The 21984-nt window shown below is 42.5% G+C and overlaps 1 protein-coding gene across 8 annotated transcripts in view; it reads left to right on the top strand.

Moving 5' to 3' along the window:
* Positions 1-21984, top strand: part of IGF1 (insulin like growth factor 1) — an 89668-nt gene that overhangs the window by 22379 nt on the left and 45305 nt on the right. For 6 of the 8 annotated variants that reach the window (XM_029078629.2, XM_029078623.2, XM_029078627.2 and 3 more), the window contains one exon: positions 7508-7579. The exons of the other annotated variants lie outside the window; for them this stretch is intronic. In XM_029078629.2, the coding sequence (XP_028934462.1) occupies positions 7508-7579 (72 nt within the window). The remainder of the gene's footprint in view (positions 1-7507; positions 7580-21984) is intronic. 8 annotated transcript variants of the gene reach the window in all.

The raw sequence follows: 21984 nt of genomic DNA, 5'->3' as shown, positions 1-21984 counted from the left end.
GTGAGAGAGTCCAAAGACTTTTACATTTTTAAGCTTTATTTTGGTCAACCTAGAAGCAGTTGGTGAGGGAAGAAAAAGAGCTTTTATTCAGTCATTCCCTCACAATAAGAAGCAGTCTTCTCTCTTCTATGTTCCTCCCATGTACTAGAGACCAACATTCTTTCATAATTCAAGCCCTGAAAAGACCTAGATTAATTTTTCCTCCAATTTCTCCCTTCTGGTATTTCTGATGTCTTAAAGAGTCTTGTTACTACAGTCATGGTCAATTCAGTTTGGTAAATGTAGAATTCCACTGTCCCTAGGAATATTAATTTTTCCAGGGTTTTTTTAAAGCAGCTTTAAGGTAACATTCACAGAAAGTTCTGTACATCGGAATTGTTCGCTGTTTGGAACACAAGTGAAGATAAAGACACTGTCAACGCCTTGCCTCTGCATCCCCAACATTCCTGATTTGCTAGTCAACAGGTCTTCCATGAAGAAGCTTAAATTTTCCTAAGTATTTTGAGTTTTATGTTTCTTTCCATTAAAGTTTCCAGCCCTTCATAGACATATTTAGTTTGGCAGCGGGGCACTAGTGACTCATGGAATGAAGAAATTTGAAAGCAAAGCTACTGAAAATGGATCTAATTTCTTTTAGTGTAATTTGGGAGCAAGCTATTGATAATTTGACTAATTTTTCCTGGTTTCATCAAATGCATCATTGCCAGATAGTCATTCTGCATAGATGTTTTGATATTCTTGAAATGTATATTACTTCAGATTCAACTTTAGCTTGTATGGTCAAAATGTGAGACTATCCTTGGCTTATTTTCTCATTGTTTTTGGCAGGGCCCCTTCAATCAATGGGTATTGAGTGAAAAAACAGAATCATATTGAAACCATTTTCAGCATGATCCGTCCTATGGATCCAGCCGTTTTACAGTCCATTTTGTCAAATCCGAACAAATGTTCTCTATTAAAGGAATGACGCTGTTTCCTTCAGAGGGGCCTCTGCCAATTCATTGCATTTATGTTGTTGATTCCTCTCAGTTTTGAGGGGAGGCACTCTGGGCCAGGAAATCTGTCTCCCCTATAAGATCTGGCTAATTCTGTTCATTTTTCCCTCATACTTTGGAGCAATTAATTAGAAATGGGCTCGGGTGGAATTTCGATAACATGCGAACACTGTAAGTGTCATTCTGATTTACTTTGTCATTCTGAATTAGAGTTGAAACTGAGAGACCAAAAGTATATAAAATACTGAGAATTATGAAGTGCATTTGTGCTACCTGTCTGTCTTACTTCTCTGTCATTTACTGTAACTTTGCATGTGCTTCTGGAACCCTCCTTATCATATAGGCTAGGATAGCAACTAGTAAAGAGGGAAGAGGGAAGACCCTCAAGAGCCAGGAATGCTAGAAAAAGAAAAAAAAATTCAAGTCCATCCCTCTAATTGAAGGCATACACTGTGCAATGCTTTGAAATCATCTGATGTGTGTCTGAGAGTGCAAATGAAAACCCTGGCTCCCAAGAGATCTAGACACGCTCATCACATATCAAACTCTGGCTATGGAAACCATTTTGTAGCCAAGAAAAGATTTTTAATGAGATTTGATGTATTATGGGAAAACTTGCTTTGGGGATCAAAGAACCAGACTCCAGTGGAGCTCCAAGAAGAAAGGAAGACAAATCTAGCCAGGAAGAAAGAGGGGACACCATTCTTGCAGGGGGTAAGGGGGAATAGAAAGTCCTTATTGACTTCTTTAGATCAGTTATTCCCATGGACAGCATTGGATAAGAAAGGCATACACCTGTGACTCACTGAAAAGGTAAATGAGAAAAATCCTGCTTGTGGTCATTACAGTTCCAGGCCAAATTGATTCGTTTTGCATTGTTAGATGTTAATCAGGGGGAAATCTTCAAGATGGTCTGATAAATGAGCCTTTTATATCTTCTCTTGCTTGATTGTCTTCATAGTTTAAATTACAAAGTCTGTCAATCTTGCAACCGGGGGCAGTGCCAGGGAAGAGAAGAACAGGACTCTCCATGAGCTCCAGAGGAAGAGCTCAAAGCCCTACTCCACTGGGCCCGCAGATAGGGGGAGGCTCTGCAGTGAATTGAAAGTGGAGTTGGTGGAGGAAGGGTGGGCAATCTCGGTGTCATCCTTGACTCGTCCCTCTCGTTCACCCCACACATCCTATCCGTTACCAAGACCTGCCGGTTTCACCTCTACAATATCGCCAAGATCCGCCCTTTCCTCTCCACCCAAACGGCTACCTTACTATTACGGGCTCTCGTTATATCCCGGCTAGACTACTGTGTCAGCCTTCTCTCTGACCTCCCTTCCTCCTCTCTCGCCCCGCTCCGGTCTATTCTTCACTCCGCTGCCCGGCTCATCTTCCTGCAGAAACGATCTGGGCATGTCACTCCCCTTCTTAAACAACTCCAGTGGTTGCCTATCGACCTCCGCTCCAAACAAAAACTCCTCACTCTAGGCTTCGAGGCTCTCCATCACCTTGCCCCTTCCTACCTCTCCTCCCTTCTCTCTTTCTACCGCCCACCCCGCACGCTCCGCTCCTCTGCCGCCCGCCTCCTCACCGTCCCTCGGTCTCGCCTATCCCGCCGTCGACCCCTGGGTCACGTCCTCCCGCGGTCCTGGAACGCCCTCCCTCCTCACCTCCGCCAAACTGATTCTCTTTCCCTCTTCAAAACCTTACTTAAAAATCACCTCCTCCAAGAGGCGTTCCCAGACTGAGCTCCTCTTCCCCCTCTACTCCCTCTGCCATCCCCCCTTTACCTCTCCGCAGCTAAAGCCTCATTTTCCCCTTTTCCCTCTGCTCCTCCACCTCTCCCTTCCCATCCCCACAGCACTGTACTCGTCTGCTCAACTGTATATATTTTCGTTACCCTATTTATTTTGTTAATGAATTGTACATCGCCTTGATTCTATTTAGTTGCCATTGTTTTTACGAGATGTTATTCCCCTTGACGCTGTTTAGTGCCATCGTTCTTGTCTGTCCGTCTCCCCCGATTAGACTGTAAGCCCGTCAAACGGCAGGGACTGTCTCTATCTGTTGCCGACTTGTTCATCCCAAGCGCTTAGTACAGTGCTCTGCACATAGTAAGCGCTCAATAAATACTATTGAATGAATGAATGAATATTTAAGAATACATAAGAATATGTATTTTCTTCCCCCATATTCAATTATTTGGGGATTAATAAATAGGCAGCAGCTCTCCTTTTGATTATTCCTTTCATATCTCTCCCGTGTTCCTTCTGCCAGAGCTGACCCCCGCTGAGGGGGCAGGGGAGACAGAGTCCCCAGCCCACAGAGAGCAGGCTATCTGCCGGCTTTTGTTCCTCAGACCAGACAGGGGGCCTTCCTTATTCAGGAAAGTTTGTGTGGGTGGAAGGGAACAGACAGGCTGCTCTGGCAGGGGCAGTGGGGACAGAGTCTCTGACGTACAGGCCGACTGGGGAGGGTGGGGAGGTGGAGGCCACACCGGTGTCAGATTGCCAACATGTGACGGGGGAAGTCAATCTTAGGGGACGTGGTGCCATGTTGGGTCATAATTCAACGCCTTCTACTAGAAATCGATAGATTTGATAGGATGCCCGGACACATCCGTAATCCAACTAACCGCCCGTTATGCAAATCGCATCCCCGTCACGTACCCGCCATGCATATGCTGACTCATCAGTGCAAAGTTCATCTAATTCCCTCTCTTTGGTTTTGCTTTTTCTCCGAGGTAATATAGAATAGCTCCAAGGATAACCTCATTGCCTGACCTTCCGTGAACTGGAAACTGGAAATGCTAATTGCTGTGGTTGCAATTTCCAAACCAATTGCTAGGGCCAGAAATTAAACTTCAGTCGTTAAGATCGTGCCAATTTTTTTTTCAAGAGTAACATTCTTCAAGAACAGCCAGAGAATAACACTAAAAAAACAAAGACAATTATTTATGTTTGCAATGAGTAGACAAATGTGTGTTTTACTCATATCAGATTACTCCAGTTGTCATTCCTCGCCAGGTTCTAATATTGTTTCTTGTCATTCTAATTTGATTAAGATCATTAGTATTCCGCTCAGGAAAAAAAAATGATTTTAAGAAGCTGGAAAAGTGTGTTGCTGTCAGCAATTTGAAAGCTGAAGGGTGTGCTCTAAAACTGAATGATGTAGGAATGACTTTTCGGGAATACTGCTGAAAGCCTCCTCTAGTTAAGTAGCAGATGTATTGGATGTTGTGCAAGTATCCCAAGCATTGGTCATCTTTAGAGAGTCAGAGATCTGAGTGGGAGAGTTTCCACAGAAAGAAGTTATTGTCCTTATATAACAGCAGATATTATGTTGCCATCTCAATGGACTTTAGTTTGTATTTCATATCCCGTGGAATATCTTCCTCTTGATGCTTCTGGGGGAATTTGTTTGCACCCTGTCCTTTACTCTGTAGGAAACTATAAAATGTTTCCTATGCCATGTCAGAACTGGGGTCTCTTTTATTTCCTTGCATTTTTTTCATTGCTTTTACTGTAGATCTAACTACCCTGTACTTCAAATTTTCTACTCCAGTAGAAGATCATTAAAATAGTTGAAGTTAGCAAAAATAAAGTTATGACTAGTAATAATTTCTTCATCTGAAAATGGGAATAAAATACCTGTTCTCCCTTGTCTTAGACCTGTGAGCCCCACGTGAGACAGGGACTGTGTTCAACCAGGTTATCTTGGCTCTACCCCAGCACTTAAAATAATGCTTGGCACATAGTGAGCACTTAACAAACACAATTACAATTATTAATATGGTGATTTTCAGTTTGTACTCCTATCTCAATTTGATCCTCTCTGACCATAGTTACCTTATAAGATAATATGGGAAAGTTACTATTCAAAGAAAAATGGTCGAAGACAATGGTCCAGCCAAATGGTTATGGAATTGAATGCCTGACTTTGAAATAAAAATGTGCTAAAAAAAAATCCCTTTTTAGCTAAGAGACACTTCTTTTGGTCTCTGGCTCAAAAGAAATATATTTCAGCAGTATGGAATTAAGATTGGAGTGGCATAGAATAATAAGGAGTCAGCTCTTTGGAAATAAAGATTAATTAGATCTTTTATCTCGATCCTCAAAGGAATTGGCATCGGATCTTTTCCCGCTATTGAAAAGGCTGGTTTAATCATGTGTTTCACCTTCTTCTGCCCTCTTTGTGCCTAGATGCTGGCTGGGAAAGGCCTGGAGATATTCAGGCTCCCTGAAAGAGGTCAGAAATGTTTCACGAACAACTTGACTTTGAATAGGAGTAAATGGAATGCCCATGAAAGAATCTGTCTTTTCCAATTTCGATCAGTCAGCCAATCAATGATATTTATTAAGTCCTTTCTTTGTGCAGAGAATGGTACTAAGTTTTTGCAGGGATACGCTATACCAGAGGTGGTAGGCACGATCCTTACCCACAAGGAGCTTTGAATCCAGATGGGGAGACATAATTATAACAGTCTTTCAAACCCACCATGTTGGAAGAGTATACAGATTCCACCTTGAATCTCCTCAAGTTCCTTGTAATGCCTCCTTCCTATCATGCTGAACACTGGTGTTCTTGAAAAATCTGGATCAAGAGAGCAAATGATCGCAAATTTGATGTGTACCAGTGGATTACCTGGATTATTCAAGCCAAAAAGTACAGTTCAATTTCAATTATTTGGATATTGGGGTCAGGAAAGAGGTGGGAGAACATAAAACAATTTCTGCTTAGACTATCCAGATAATTGAAGCCATGACATATACTTTGGGTTTAAGTGAGCTGGATAATTTCCTGGTGCAGACCTTCGCAAAATACATAAACAAAACAAACAAACAAACAAATGCTCTTCCTCTCTATGCAGCAACATCTGCTCCTTCCGAAATCATCTAGCCTCCGGAGGAAAGGTATCAAGAAGAACTACTGGCTATCCAGAGATGGGTAGAACAGGAGAGGGCTGAATATGACGACAAAGGCCAACCCTGTAGTAGGTTAGGCAGAGTCCCAGGAATTTAGGTTCTCTTTTGGCCAGACACATTCAGGGCATAACTAGGGGGCAAACTGCTTTCTGGAACACATAGATTTCCTGAAGGTTTAGGCCATGTAGTTTCAGACTCACCGCAACTTGGATAGCTATCTTTGTGGGTGGGAAATGTGTCTGCCAACTTTGTTGTATTGTACTCTCCCAAGCATTTAGTGCAGTGTTCTGCATATAATAAGTGCTCAATCAATACCATTGACATGATGGACTTACTTGCATGGGCCAGATTTAGAGGCCTAAACCAGGCATGGCCCTCTCTGTGTAAAAGCAAAACTTGGTGTCCTTCTCTTCCACACCCATTTTCAGTCCCCTGATTTGGAGCTGTGCTTCAGTTTATGCCAGTTTGATTGCAACATCTGCTCAATCCTTGAATCCCACCTGTTGAGAAAGAACCCAAAGTAACTAAGAAAATAATCTCTCTGGGGATTTGTCCATTTTGTTAGCTCTGTTATGCTTTATAAGTTTGTTTAAGCAAACTTGGCATGAGTAAGAGGATTTAGGCTGTACATATCCAGACCAGTCTGCAGCAGGAGCTGACCTAAAGATTGAAAGACTGACATTTGAAGCAGAATTTATGGATAATTTGGAAAATCACCTTGGTTGGTGTGAGGTGTTAAAATTGTTCTCTTCTTTCTATTCTGAAAAGTCTAATCAGGAATGCTGGAAAAGTACTACACTGGGAAGCAGCGTGGCTCAGTGGAAAGAGCCTGGGCTTCGGAGTCAGAGGTCATGGGTTCGACTCCCGGCTCTGCCACTTGTCAGCTGTGTGACTGTGGGCAAGTCACTTAACTTCTCTGTGCCTCAGTTACCTCATCTGTAAAATGGGGATTAACTGTGAGCCTCATGTGGGACAACCTGATTACCCTGTATCTACCCCAGCGCTTAGAACAGTGCTCTGCACATAGTAAGTGCTTAACAAATACCAACATTATTATTACTACCTTCAAACAACCCCTGTAATTTGAGGAGTTATTTAACCAACTCTTGTCTGTAAGCTCCTTTTGGGAAGGGAAGACGTCTCCCGAATCTGTTATATTGTTATGATATAAGAATATAACAAGCATGCACGCTATAATGCACACACTGGCGCGAGTGTGCAGCATTCTACCCACAGAAGGTGCTCAATAAATACCACTGAAAGCTTTGAAAACTGGTCCATATGAGAGCATTAGGTTTTTCCTGGATTTTTCCTCTCCCTCCTTCTATAGTATATCATTTGTCTTAATATATTCACACATTTAGATGGCTGGAAACTAGTGGATTGCACCAATTCTCTTATCTGCCCTCAGTCAGAAGTTGCCTCTTTCTGACATCCTCAAATTGTTGAGCAGAGGATGAACACATCTCGATAGCAGCAGCAGAAGTTATGTGTTCACTGGCTAAGAAAGTAAGCTCCTCCTGCTTTTTAAAAGAGAGAAACATACTAAAAATGGCCTGTCATTTATATGTGCTCTAAACAGAATCACTATTTCAGATGAGAACATGAGAGTTAACAGAAGACTGCAGAAAATCACAGACAAGATATTGCTACCTACAACCAATAGAGGTTGGTATTGTATCTGTCTTTTTGAAGCCACCTCCCTTCAAGTTTTCCCCCAATGGAAACTTCCTCCGATTTCTGGAATAGATTGCGGGGTGGAATTTGAAGAATATTTGCCTTACATCTTTGCTGCTCTGTAGAGGTAGATTGAAAAGCTAAATTTCGCCCTGCCAAACTTGTGAGCAAGAAAGTTATGAGACTATCAGTAAAAGGAAGATATTTTTCCCAAACATCTGCCCCAGTCGACAGGCCTAGTGGTTGCAAAAGATCTGTCATTCATAAAGCGTCTCATGATGCACAGCTCCCCCCGACACACAGGGACTCGATAAATACTTAATGATGGTACTGATGGCCAAACGAGTTGAAGATGAATTATAAGCCCACAGGGTGTTTCAAGTTTCTCCACATTTATTGCCCCAGAGGATTGCTGAGAATTATTTGTCACAGCAACCGATTGGAAGAAATAAGATTTTACTTATGGGGTTTGGGAACAATCATTTAATAAGGTCCCTAACCTTTGGTATCTCAGACCTGGAGGCTTAGCTGATCCTTGGAACTTTGTTCTTCCCATAATTCTTTTCATATGCATTTAGTTGAGTGTTCTGCACCTGGTAAGCACTCAGTAAATACCATTTCTTCATCCGGGTATGGAAGCCTTCAGTCTGATCAGGCTCTGTTTGCCTGACCTGTCACCAGAGGAGGTTGCTGTGCCACAGAGCAGGTAGCCAGGTGTGGTTCAGTCCTTTCCCCAAGTCCACACTGTGCAGGCTAATGAGAGCTACATACTAGTTTGAAAAGAGTGGGAAAATGCATACACACCACTCCAGCTGTCCAGACTCAGCAGAAGAGTGGGTGGTCAGGGTCAGATGAACAGACTGGAGACAGAGAAATGAGTAGAATCTACTGGCAATCACTCCACACCCCCCCCCCCCCAACCTTCAGCCTAGCTCGGGACCCCAGCTGGGACATAACCTTAATGCCTTTTAAATGCCCTGGTATGCTGTTTCTTGTGAGCTGAACTCAAACTCCCAATGACTGCTTCGTCTGAGCCCGTCAGTAAAAAGCCATCCCATGACCCCAAGTTCACTGAGATTTCTGGAAAAATACTAAGAAGGATTTGGAAAGTCCATGCCTCAACACATAAAGAAATATATTGAATATTTTTAAAGATATAAAATTCTCAGAACTGCTGGACAGTTTTCGGTGTGTGACCTCCCTCTTCCAAGTGGCATTGCTCAACAGCATGACTCCCTTCAGAAAGCTGACATCATGTTGTTGTGTAACTCATAACCATAGCAATGTCACTTTTGTAACTGCACTCTCTGTGCATTCGACTACTGAAACCTCCAGCAGCTTTATGTTTTAACCAAAAAGCAATTTTTACGATCACCCCTGTGAAATATAAGACCTCTCTGCTGAGACAAAAATAAACAATAAAGGCAAATTTAGAGCTTAAGAAAAGTGCAAGCAGCCCTGACATTTTGTCTATAATCAAAAACTGGGCATAGTAGCAGTATCCATTTCCCCCCCTCTGCCCTGCCAATGCACTTCAGCCTTGAGAGGGAGGGGAGAGGATCGACGACCCTGGACCTCTCTACTGAGAACTGTAGCAGTGGTGAACTCTGGGATGTGAACACCTGTTAGCTAGAGACTCGACTGAGATCACCACCTAATTTCACAGACTTGTAAACAGACATCAAATGGCAATGACTTTTTACCATTTTGGTCTGGAGTCAACCCAACAGCCAGAAGATTAAAGACTCTACAACCCATTACTAATCCTATGACTCACACAAGCCCCATTTGATCGCGTTTTGAATAAGTTGCCTTCTAAAAAAATAAAATAGCATCTGATAAATTTCTTTTTCAAATGTGACCTCTAAATTGCCTGACTCAGAATTACAGTAAATCTGGGTATGAAAGGGAGAATTCTATCAGTGGTATTTACCGAGCAGCAACTGAATGTAAAGCACCAAACGAAGATTTTGGGAGGGTATAACAGAAGGAAAACACAAGTTCATCTACCCTTGAGGCGCTTATAAGCTAATGGGAGAGAGAGGGAAAAAGTGGGAATAAGAGAAGGAACAAGGATATAATCAATTAAAAAATCAACAGTGTTTTTTGAATGCCTACTGTCAGAGGACATCAAATTAAGCAGTGGGAAAAATGCAATGGAGGTAGAAGGCAGGATCTGTACCCTCAAGAAGCCTACATTCTAGCAGGGGAGACAGACATAAATTAAATTTCAGATAGGAGGGGTAAAGAATGGAAAGATGACTATGTAGATGAGTAAATGCTTAAAGTATATAAAGTATATAAATTGATAGGAACATATGTAATGTAAGTGGTTGGGAGTGCATAATTGCGGAAGTGGCACAAAAGTCCTGAGGTGGTATTGGGAAAATATGACCTGGAGAGAAGAAAAATGAATCAGGGAAAACCTCCTAACAAATGTGGACTCTCACAAGGGCTTCATACAAATGTGTCTGACTGAAGTAGCTGAATGAATAATTGATTACCCACATTACTGATGATAGAATTAAAATACTAAAATGCCAGGGTGACTGTTGAGTTGGCCCAACTAAAGTGTTATGAGTTAATCAGGGAGGGCTTCCTGGAGTAGGTGAAAATCAGGAGGACTTTGAAGATGGGGAGAACTGACCTAGCAGATTTGTGGGGGAAGTGAGTGACTTTTCTAGTTCAGAGGAACAGTGTGTGCAAAGGGTCAGAAGGGAGGAATGAGAGGGAGATACCATTAGAAGTTGACACCGAGGGTCTGAGCTAGGGAATAGTGATGAAGAGAGCCGATAGGTAGATGGAGAAAGCTGATGGAAGTCAGGTAGCTAATTGTAAGGAGGTTCTGCTTGATCCCTAAATCTATGGCCCCCAAAGCCGGGATCTAGGATTAACAATATTGCAGAGCCACATATCCTCTAGATTCCCAGCCAGACTTGATGCTGGAAATTCAGAGTCTTTGTACAAGTCTGTGGCATGTGCATTCGGAGACCAACAGCCCAGTGGGTCTGGGAAAATTACTCTTCAAGAAAGGCAACAGTACAAAAATGTAAAATCCTTAACAAGAAATTGCACCTCTTGAGACTTTGGGAGACAGGTTTCAGTCCTGAAACCTAAGATCCCAGGGCAGTGGAGATCCATCCCTTCAGGACACCCCAAATCACCACTTTTGTGAAACATCTTCAGACAGAACTAGAAAGCAGCAGTTCTTTGCTGAGGAAGGGATGGAAGAGGAGGAGAGGGAAAAAAAAAGGAGACCCATTTTCGTTCTCTTGCTGAAAACCAAAAAGTGATTAGCAGTGTGATGGAAGAGGCCAGAAGCACTGGTCTCTGCAAATAACTCCCTTTTGAAGGGAATTACAGAAGCAGGGTCAGTGATAGGCCCTCTAAAATCCCTGCGATAGCAGTTCCTGTCTAGGACTAAATACTGACGTGATAAGAGCCTCCCATTGACTACTAGCAGTTACTTATATCCTCAGACCATCCTTCCAAATGACTTTTATTTTGAGTCTCAGGAGAGTGTTCCAAAGCAGCGTCCACTGTCCAGGGCCTCGTAAAGGGTGACCACTTAAGTTTCATCCGGAGGAAGTGGAAATAGACCGGTCTGTCATTGACCTATTGGTAGGTCAGATAAAACGTTGAGGTTCATGGGCATTCAGCTGACACTGAAGTTTATCTTGTTCCTTTTCATATCAATCATTTTTCAGTGAAGTCTAGGAATAGCCCAGGGCTCAGAAGCACGTCTCTAGTGCACAAGCTTCTAAAGTGGAAAATAAGGCTCACCCATTGTAGTTTCCTCAACTTTTCATTTCTTTTACTGTTGGTAAAGGGGCTAAACCCAATTCTCCCCACTGTGCAGGGGCCAGTAATCCTGTGGGTTTACATGAGGAGGACACAATGCTCCTGCCCAGGCCAGGCATGGTTCCCGTGCAACATCCACACGCGAGGATATTCCCGACCTCCCGCAGAGCTGCTTGGGGGCATGGCAGGCACCAGTCAGCTGGCAGAGCAGTACATGCATACTGGCAAAAAATCTGTGATCAGCTGGACTCCCCTCCCTAATGCAAACAGTTTCACATATTGGTAGATAGCAGAACGGTCTCCTGACGCACATATCGACACGCTCAACGTCAGCCTCTCCAATGAACTGCACTCCCTTGCTCCCCTGCCCCTCCCCTAGCCTCGTACCACTAACTCACAACCCTAGATAACCTCCATAGCTCGCTTTGTCTCCGCACCTGTGCCCGAGCTGTAGAGCATGGTTGGAGGAAATCCAGACTTTTCTCTGACCTTGTCCACCTTAAATTCATTTTGGTTGACATACTCTTAGATTTGTATTTATGGACATCTGTGTTGATGGGAGAATGCTAAGCATGTTTACATGGTTAATATCAACAACATTGGGCAGGTGCTCCTTTTGGATGTGGAAGACGGTACTAGGCTCTTGAGAACCTTCAACAAGAGTGAAAGACAGTATCCCTACCCTCAGTGAGTATGCTAGCTGATAGAGAAGTTTACAATTTTTAAGCTGCAGATGTTTGGGTTTTCTTAACCTGGTGATCTGTGGATCATGTCTTTTGCTCTTGTTGAAGGTTTTCAGGAGCCTAGTAGAGTTTTCCATACCCAGAAGGAGCACCTGGTCAATGGTGTTGATATTAACCATGTAAATACACTTAGCATTCTCCCAACAACTCAGATTTCATTAATATGAACCTAAAATCACATCAACGAAAAGGCCCAGTGTTTGACCATCCTTTCAGCCCTTCTACCTGACTTCCATTAGACTTACCTGATTTCTTCTGGGCTCTAGGCTGGTTGGCCAGTGCTTATTTTTATGGCTGCCCGAACTCATCGTAGAGGATTTCATCTAAGAGAGAGTGACTGAAGCAATCACACATACAGGGAAAGGGTTTGTACAAATAGACTCATGTTCCCCCTCCCTCTCTATAGGAAGCTCTCAGCGGTATCTGCAAAACCAACTCTGATGTATCTATTCACTGAGTGAACTGGGATTTACAATAAGAAACAGGCATGGGTCCTTGAAGAGTGAAAAACTAAATGGACGAGGCAGGAGAAACAAATACAGACTTACAGTTATATTGTTTTTAACGTGCAAGTGTTGGAGGCAAAAATTTAAAAGAACAAGTAACGGGAACGAATGTTGAAATTATGAAGATATGCAGAAGTCCTGAACTAGATGGAACGGCATGAATGGGATTGTACTGAAAGAGATTAACTTCGTAAAACATCACCTAGGAATCAGAGGGAGTAGCTTTCCCATTGCCCTTATTTCCTTCTAGAGCCATTCAGGATCCCCAGAGTGCTTTTGGTATCTGCACCATTTTTCTCTAGATCTACTGGGTAAGGAGTGAGCCGGCAGACTTCTCGGAATAGCAAGATTTGACTTGATTAGAGTCTGAATTATCACAATCTCTTCATCTTTTCTGGGGTTAGTCTGTGTTTTTTGTACTCCTACTGGGGGTCACTTATTATAACAGTGTTCTACTGTACTCTAGTAGGAGCTGGAAGGAATTCAAGAGTTATAAAGAATGAACAAGACAGGATAGCTGAGTGAAAAGAGCTCAGGCCTGAGAGTCAGGAGAGCTGGGTTCTCCTGGTTCTGCCACTTGCCTGCTGTGTGACCTTGGGCAAGTCACTTAACTTCTTCGTGTCTCAGTTTCTTCTGTTAAAATGGGGATTCGATACCTGTTCTCACTCCCCCTTAGACTGTGAGTTCCATGTGTGACAGGTTACTTGGAACATTTACTGTCATTATTATCGTCATCAGTGTCATTATTACAGTACCGTCCTTTACAATGTTTACAGTATAATAGGGCATGATGGTACCAAATCACCTGAAAATCCGAGAGATTGAAATAACAGATCTGTTAGAAACAGGATGACAAACTGAAATGTAGATTGAATAATTTGCAGATATTTGCATATATCTATATGCACAAAGGGTCCTCGGGGTGATCGTATGACCAGACACAGGCAGGATTAACATGGAAAAAGATTTGGAGTTTGGTGGATTTTTAGTATTGTTTTGAATGAGGATGAGAAGAGGTAGGGAGAGCACTTCAGGTCTGGGAATTGATGTGAACCTGCTGAGTCTCCCTCCTTACCTCCTGGAGCAAGTCTTGAATAAAATCAGTTAATCATATTTATTGAGAACTTACTGTGTACAGGGCACTGGACCAAAAACCTGGGAGAGTACAATATAACAGAGTTGGTAGACTCGTTCCCTGCCCACAACGAGCTTGCAGTTCAGAAAAGCTGAATAGAGGGTGCTGTGTTGGGGAGCCACAAGCTTTACTCCTAACTTGTTCTCATTCAGAAATGGGAGAGGTCATTTCCATTCATCTTCCCAAAAAAACCCAATAAAAGTTAAACCCAATTCCAATCATCCCTTGAAAAAATTATTTTCCAGTTCCATCTCAGTGCTAATTTGGCTGCAAAGGGTGATAAAGCTGCGATCAGTACTTAATGAACAATGTAGAGAGTTCATCTGATCAAGAGGGAGTGAGAAAGCTGAATTGCTGGTCTCCGATAGCTGCCTTTCAGGCTGTCAGGTGGCAGGATTTCAGATGATGTCATTCTTCATGTCAATGACTAGCCCCCGGTTCTCAGCAGAAGGTGCAGAAACACTCAAGTTAATTAAAACTCTGATTTTCGCATTGAAGTCACAGGTTTGCACAGCGGGTAGACTGTTCCTAAGCAAGGAAATTTTCAGACTAGAAAGCTCAATAAAACAGGTGCAGTATTCCTTTAGGAGGACCATGTCCTTAAATTGCTTTTCTGCTTTCAAGGCCTTGGATCCCATATTGCTTTTGCAAGTGCAAATCCAATCTATTACAGTTTCACACCAGGTTTGTTTTCTGTGCTGAGAGCTGCAGTATAGCCACGTGTGTGAGACCACTTTGGTGGGATCCATTTAAAGTGTTCAAAATAGGCATTTCCCCAGCTCGCTTCATGTCATACAAAATTTACACCCTGTAATGCGTTTCATTAATTCTCTTCAGGCTCGAAAGGCTTATGGCAGTCCCAGTTATTCATAACATCAGCAACTGCAGAATCCATTTCTTCACCACCTGTTGGGATCTCTTCCTCACTAGCTTCTGCTTTTCCCTTTTTCTCCTCATGTCTCACAGCAGCTGTTGCTGCATCCCTCTGTGGTGAAGACGTTTGGCTGGCACTTCTCTCCTGCTCTCTGCCAATACCACTCCACAGAGCAGCCAAAGAGTCAAATCTGCCATCATTGTGAACGCAATCCATTCTTATTACGCCACCTCATCCTCTTGCCCTAGACCCCAGCCACCCCAAAACTCCTTCCCCATTCTAAGCATTCAGGGGTGCTTCTTTTAGTCAGTGATGCCTTGGTCTCTGTCCTCAGGAGCTTACTTTCAGTTACCAGATGTGTTCATTAGTGATGAGTTGTTTATTAAATGGATTTTGAAGCATAGAATTCCTGAGCCGTTTTTAAAACAAACCTTCAAATATCTGCACTCCTGGGCGCTTCAGCTTCTCTTAGACTTGAAAGACATCCTGTTTTCAGGAAGTTCATTTCCCGCTTTGTGTTAACGCAAAAAGCACAGCAGAGTAGGGAGGTGTCTAGGTTTAGAGCAAGGAAGGGAGGTGCCGAGAAGCAGATATCGACAAATTCTCTCCATCACCAGGAGGTGAAAGATCAAAAAAATCCCCCAGTTCCCCAGTACCTCTACCCAACCTGCCAAAGGCCACATTGAGCTTCTTAGGAAAGAAACGGGGGATAAATAAAATCATTTAGATGGGGAAGGAAAGTTGCATTGATCTCATTATTAGACATTATCCTTTCTGAAGTATTTTAGGAATTTTAAAAAGTTGTTTACTTTTTAACAACCACCACACAGCCATCCCTCTGCCTCACAGCATCTCCCAACTCCTTTCTAGCACTGACAGACCCATCTGATAGATCATGTCCTTTCTTAATCCAGATCTTTTTCATCTCCGCTTCATGCTATTGGTTCTTTGGCTCCCCTAACCACGTCTAATTCCCATTCTCCTCCCTTATCCTGCCCCACAGTATGTCTTCAATACCCCGGCCAACAAACATGGATTATTATCAAAAGCCTAGCAGGTGCTATACACTGGAGTCTATACAAGATTATCTGTCTCACATGGGACTCACAATCACAGAGGAGGGGAGAGCACTTATCCTATTCTCACTTTACAGATGAGGGAACTGAGACAAAGAGAGGTTAAATGGTTTGCCTGAGGTCACACAGCAGGCCTATGACACAGCTAGTACTAGAACCCATATATCCTGACTCCCTGTCCCATTCTCTTTCCAATAGTCCACACTGCCCTGCTTCCTTGTAGTCTTCCTTGGAAATTACAACTGAAGTGGAAGATTTTGAGCCTCAAACTTACCTTTCCTCCACCCCAGAATTTTGCCCAGTTCTAATCACGTAGAAAGTGAAGCAGTCTGGTCTAGGGGGTAGAGCACGGGCTTCGGAGTCAGAAGGACCTGGGTTCTACTCCCAGCTCCACCACTTGTCTGCTGTATGACCTTGGGCAAGTCACTTAACTTCTCTGTGCCTCAGTTACCTTATCTGTAAACTGGGGTTTTAGACACATGGGACAGGGACTGGGTCTAACCCCATTACCTTGTACCTACCCCAACGCTTGGAACAGTGCCCGGCACATAGTAAATGCTTAACAGATACCATAAAAACCAAGGCTTATAATGAATCAGTGGTATTTATTGAGCCCTTGTTGAGTTCAGAGCACCGGACTAAGGACTTGTAAATACCAAAAATTCAGTATTTTATATCCTTTGGAGATTTTAAAATCTTACACAGTAGCACGCAGCATTTAAATGCTGCAAGAGAAATAATGTAGTAGAATTATTCAGGAGGTCTCTTAAAATGATCAACTTTGTGCTGTATCAGGAATAACCTGCGATTAAAAAGATGTTATGCCTTTCTGGGAGAGTTATGAGGTTACATGGTTAGGTAGTGGGGGAAGGGGCAGAGGAGGGAAAGTGCAATCTAGAACTATTTCCTTTGGCCATTAAAATCCCATCTATAATTTACAGAGTACTCTTCCCTGTGGCACAAGATTTTTAGTCCACAAAGCCAACAATAAACTCTACTGAAAGGAACTCCTGACGTCTTTTACTCAACTCTTGCCTACTTGCAGTATAAGTCCTATGTTTCAGAACTTTAAACGAAAAGATCCCATAGCTTTCCTAGACAGTGAGAGGTAGGGCTGCATTATCACTGATGCAGTGGGACAGTAGTTGGGGCCTCCAATCTCAAGGGGCCTCAAACAGTTACTCATATGCACCAGTGTCAGCTGCATCGACATTGCATTGGGCTGAATGGTTCACAGGAGTTCTTTTACTTTGGTCTTTCTGCTCTGAGAGACTCCCAAGCAAGAAGCCACTCTCTTCTCCAATATGGGGTCCATTGGAGCAATGCTCTGGAAATAAAGGAAAGTCTGCTCCTCCATCCACTTATCCTCCCTCTAATTCAGCCCTTAAAGGACTGCCCAAATAAGCCCTGTTCAGGATTCCTGACCCTCTTAATCTGTCCCTAGACAATGGGGAGATGTAGGGTAGAGAAAGGCCCATAAGATCCTGCCAGTTGTGAGGTGAGGAGCTAACAGGACTTTATGGGATCACATTTTTTTGCCGATCTCTTAATACAAGCCACTTTGCTCCCTCAATGCCAGCCTACTCTCCGTACCTCGATCTCATCTATCCGACCTCTGACCCCTTGCCCTCATCCTCCCTCTGGCCTGGAACTCCCTCCCCCTTCATATATGAAGGACCATCTCTCCCCACCTTCACAGTCTTATTAAAATCACATCTCCTTCAAGAGACCTTCCCCTACTAAGCCCTCATTTCCCCTATTCCCTTTCTCCTTCTGCATCTCTTATGCACTTGGATCTCTTCCCTATATGAACTTGATATTCACCCCACTCTCGGCCCCACAGCATTCATGTGCATATCTGTAATTGATTTCAATGTCCGTTTTCCACTCTAGCCTGTAAGTTTCTTGTGGGCAGGGATCAAGTCTACCAACCAGGATTCACCAATAGTATTTATTAAGTGCTTACTGTATGCCAAGCACTGTACTATGTGCTTACGTATTGTACTCTCTCAAACACTTAATATAGTGCTTGGCACACTGCGTAGGCTCAGTAAATACCATTGATCGGTTTATATCTCTACTGCCCAAGGGGTCACAGCTGGATGAAAGGACCGCTAGGGCTAGAAGCTGGGAGACCATGGAGGAGGTTCCATGGATTTGTAGATCCTGAATGTTCTCACTCATATATGTCCCGCCTGCTTCTGCTTCCCCTCCCCTACAAGCTCTTACTACTTCCCAAATTTCAGTCCTGTTTATGGGCCCAGAAATGAAACCTATGGTGGAATCCCCACATCTATATTTCTTCTACTACCCCTTGGCTCTAACAGCCCTGAAAAAAGAATTGAAGGTGTCAGCTATATTCTGAAAAATACAAACATTTTCACTGGAAAAGAGTATCCATTGAATATATACATTACATTAAAGGGCAAACATTACACTAAAGGGCATCAGCAGCAGTTCTCCCTAAATTCTAACAACTCTGGCTCTAAAGTTGCTCACACTTCAAATGTTGTGGGGGTTTTTGCGGTGTGGGGGGATGGCGGTTTACAATTTTTCAATGGTTCAGTTGGGAAGATTTTGTGGATACTTGGCCAGATGGGATAGAGTGAAAACATTTCCCCCTCTGCCCTTGGGCCCCCATGAGAATGTCTTCACCTTTTATTGCCCTTCTTTCCTTTTTCTTTCTGGATCTTTCTCTAGAGACAGAAACAATTCCTGAATTTCCTAACTACTTCCTAACAGAGTAAGTAGGTGTGCAGGGGAGGGGAAGCAGAAGCAAAACAGGACTCATAAGAGTGAGAACTAATGGGATCCTTTGGAGCTCTTCTGACTCTTGAATGAATTTTAAGAGTCAGCATATCTCAATAAGATCACATCGCCATTGGGTGCTACATGTAAAAATGGAATGGTGAGAACATAGCCCTTCACCGGGCCCTGCTTATCCACGTGAGAGACCTAATGCAGTGAGGTCACTTTGGCAAGAACAACCTTCCCCATTGCTGCATTACTGTGGAATATCATGTACTACGGATAAGAGGTGTGTTTAATGACACCCATATGTCTGATTAGTACCACAATGGGAGTTCTCGACTATAATTGGATGGACTGGTTCGTGGATTTTATAAATAGCACCCTTTATTTTCAACCTTTACAATACGTGCCTAAAGCCAGGAGGTACTTTGTGGGGGCCTTTCCTTTTTTTCTTAACAGCAGCACTTTAAAAACCATGTCACTCACCACACCGGCCTACCTCTAAGCTGGGTCTGGTCTGTGATACAGATATTTATAACTCAGTAAATAAATAGGAAGCAGCATGGTATGGTAGATAGAGCATGGGCCTAGGAGTCAGAAGGGCCTGGTTTCTAATCCTGGGCTCTGCCATATGTCTGCTGTGTGACCGCGGGCAAGTCACTCAACTTCTCTGTGTCTCAGATACGTCATCTATAAAATGGAGATTAAGACTGTAAACCCTATGTGGGTCATGGACCAGGTCCAACCTGATTTGCTGTATCTACTACAGTGCCTGGGACATATTAAGTGCTTCAAAAATCCCATTTTTAAAAAAATCCAGGGTATTGGTAAGAAGCAAAGAAAAGATAAAGTCAGGAGGCTCCAAGAGGCAGAAAATATTATCCCTTCAGCTTGTTGCAGGAACTTTGAATTTCTAATACCCAATTCAATTTTTGAATTTCAATTCAAAAATCAGAATACTTCTGCATATAACATAAATGAATTGCCAGACCCTTCTCTAGGATTACCAATTAAATTTATTCTGTTTACACCTGCATCCCAAGTACTCACACAATCAATCAGTCATTGGAATTTATTGAGTACTCATTATGTACTAAGCACTTGGGAAAGTACAAGGACTCAGAAATTTTTGTTTTTAACAAATGCAAATACATTTTCCAAAAAGCCAAGGTATGGATATGATTAGGAGAAATTCTGAGTTGAGAAATATTCTTCCCTCTGTATTCTACAATAATCAATTCCTGATTAGATTCTAAGTCCAGTTTTGTGCATTGCCTTTTAAAGTGTATGTAGAGAAATTGGACAGGAGTAAAAGTGCTGGAAAAAAAGATCCTTTGAGGAAAGGTGAGAGGAATAGGGATTGTTTAGCCTAGAAGAAATGGTTAAAGAGCTACACAATAATTGTCTTCATAAAAATATATAAAGGATTTTTCTGAGGAAAATTCTGACTGCAATCAGTAGCAACAGTATTTATTGAATACCCACTGTGGCTTGATGTCTATCCCAGGTGCTGGGGGAACACAAGAAAGAAATGAAAGACATAATCTCTGTCCTTCAGTCGCTTACCATCAAATGGGGAAACTGGACCTAAATTGATGAGCTTGCCAAAGTTAAGAGTAAGAGAACAGACACAAGTAAGACACAAGGAAATAAAGAGAATGACTGATGAACAGATAACACATGCATACTGAGGCAATTGATTGAATTGAATTATCAGGGAGGTCTAGATAATCTATAAGAAGCAAAGCTGGGTGGCATAAAGCAATGATGGCATTTGTTAAATGCTTACTATGTGCAAAGCACTATCTGCCCTGCACACAATAATTTTGCAATAAATAATATTGATTGATTCAACACAGAGGAATTTGCTTAGTAAAGATAGTGTGTAGGATTCTAATCTTTGGTCTCAAGAACTACATAATTGATCTTCCATTTACTTGAACGAGGACCCTTGGGTTCTGACCATTCCCAGAAATACCTTCCTGAAGATGACCTACTCAGGACTGACAGACCTATCTTTTCATTAAGAAAAATGTAACCTCTGGGGGAACCAGATTATTGGGAAATAAGGGTGCATGACTGCTAATTCCATTGTATTATACTTTCCCAAATGCTTAGAACAGTGCACAATATCAGCATCATATGGCTGCATTCGAGCTGATGATCTTGTATCTACCCCAGTGTTTAGTATAGTGCTCGGCACATAGTGAGCTCTCGATAAATACCACTGATTGATTGTCCCCTCCCAAATACAATTTTTGGAATTACTTGTTTATGTTTGTATGTGGATGTGTATATATGTAGTGTGTTTGTATTTCAGAAAAGAAAGGATCAAAATATTCCAACTACTTTGGACTTACCTCTTGAAATTGTTGGATTAGCACAGTCTTGCTATCCTCAGTTTGGCTAGTAGAAGACTTAGCTTGAGCAGTTCTTCTGATTCTGTGTAATGTGACTCACAAATAATAAATTGTATTTTTAAAAATTGAATTGTCTCCAAATTACATAACCCTGAGTTCTGGGTGCCAGATATCGTTTGATAGTTTATATTTCATCATCTTCCTTTCATTTGTTAAGAATTTTGAGTGATCATTGTTGCCATGTTTTTGATTTTATGGTACAATTAAAATAGAATATGTAAAAAACTCCCTAACACTTTAAGATTTTCTTTCAATATTTATGTCTTGCTCTGTCATAGTTAAGGGAAAACTCAGGCAAATTATGTCCTGGATTTGGGGGAACTGGGGACATGCAGCAGCTCTGTAATAGCTCTCAGTTTAGTGAATCGATTCTGATATCCACCCCAAATTTTGAAAACTTTAGAACAAAATGACATTTATGACTTTGGCAACAAGACCTTAAGTCTCTTAAGACTCTCAGGAACTCTGACCCCTCATTTGGCTCTATAATAATGGTGGTATTTATTAAGGGTTTACTATGTGCCAAGCACTATACTAAGCACTGGGGTAGATACAAGATCATCAGCTCGAACACGGCCATACGATGCCGATATTGTGCCAGAGTTCTTGTGTTAGGACTACGGCAGAGTGTTCAGTCTCCAAGGACTACTTGGACTACAGGTCCCTGAAGGCTCCTATTGGCATTTTGATTGATCGACTCCATTTCAGATTAAAGGGCTTTGGTGACCTTTCAATCTGAGATTCTCAGCTAGCAAACAGCTTTCTTTTTGATCCGCAAAGTCAGTCAATCGTATTTCTTGAGCGATTACTGTGTGTAGAGCATTGTACTAAACGCTTGAGACAAGTCCTGGGGCAAGCGGAGTCTTCAAACCCCTGGAAGCAGTGGAGTTGCTTCAGGCACAGGTAGAGGGAATGCTGCTTCTCTTTGCTTTCCTCCGGCTTCAAAAGTGGCGACCATGTCACTGTGGGATCAATGGAGCTTTTGCTACTCTAAAACCAGGGAAAAGGGGAAGGGGCTCTTGGAGATGAGAAGTGGGGATGAGCAGTAGAAACCAGAGCATCAGCAGCAGCAGCCAAACAGCTAAAAGAT

This window comes from Ornithorhynchus anatinus, chromosome 14 (assembly GCF_004115215.2).
Source record: "Ornithorhynchus anatinus isolate Pmale09 chromosome 14, mOrnAna1.pri.v4, whole genome shotgun sequence".
In the NCBI taxonomy this organism is placed as follows: Eukaryota; Metazoa; Chordata; class Mammalia; order Monotremata; family Ornithorhynchidae; genus Ornithorhynchus; species Ornithorhynchus anatinus.
Note: the sequence above shows the minus strand (reverse complement) of the source record. Positions and strands in the feature narration are given on the sequence as shown.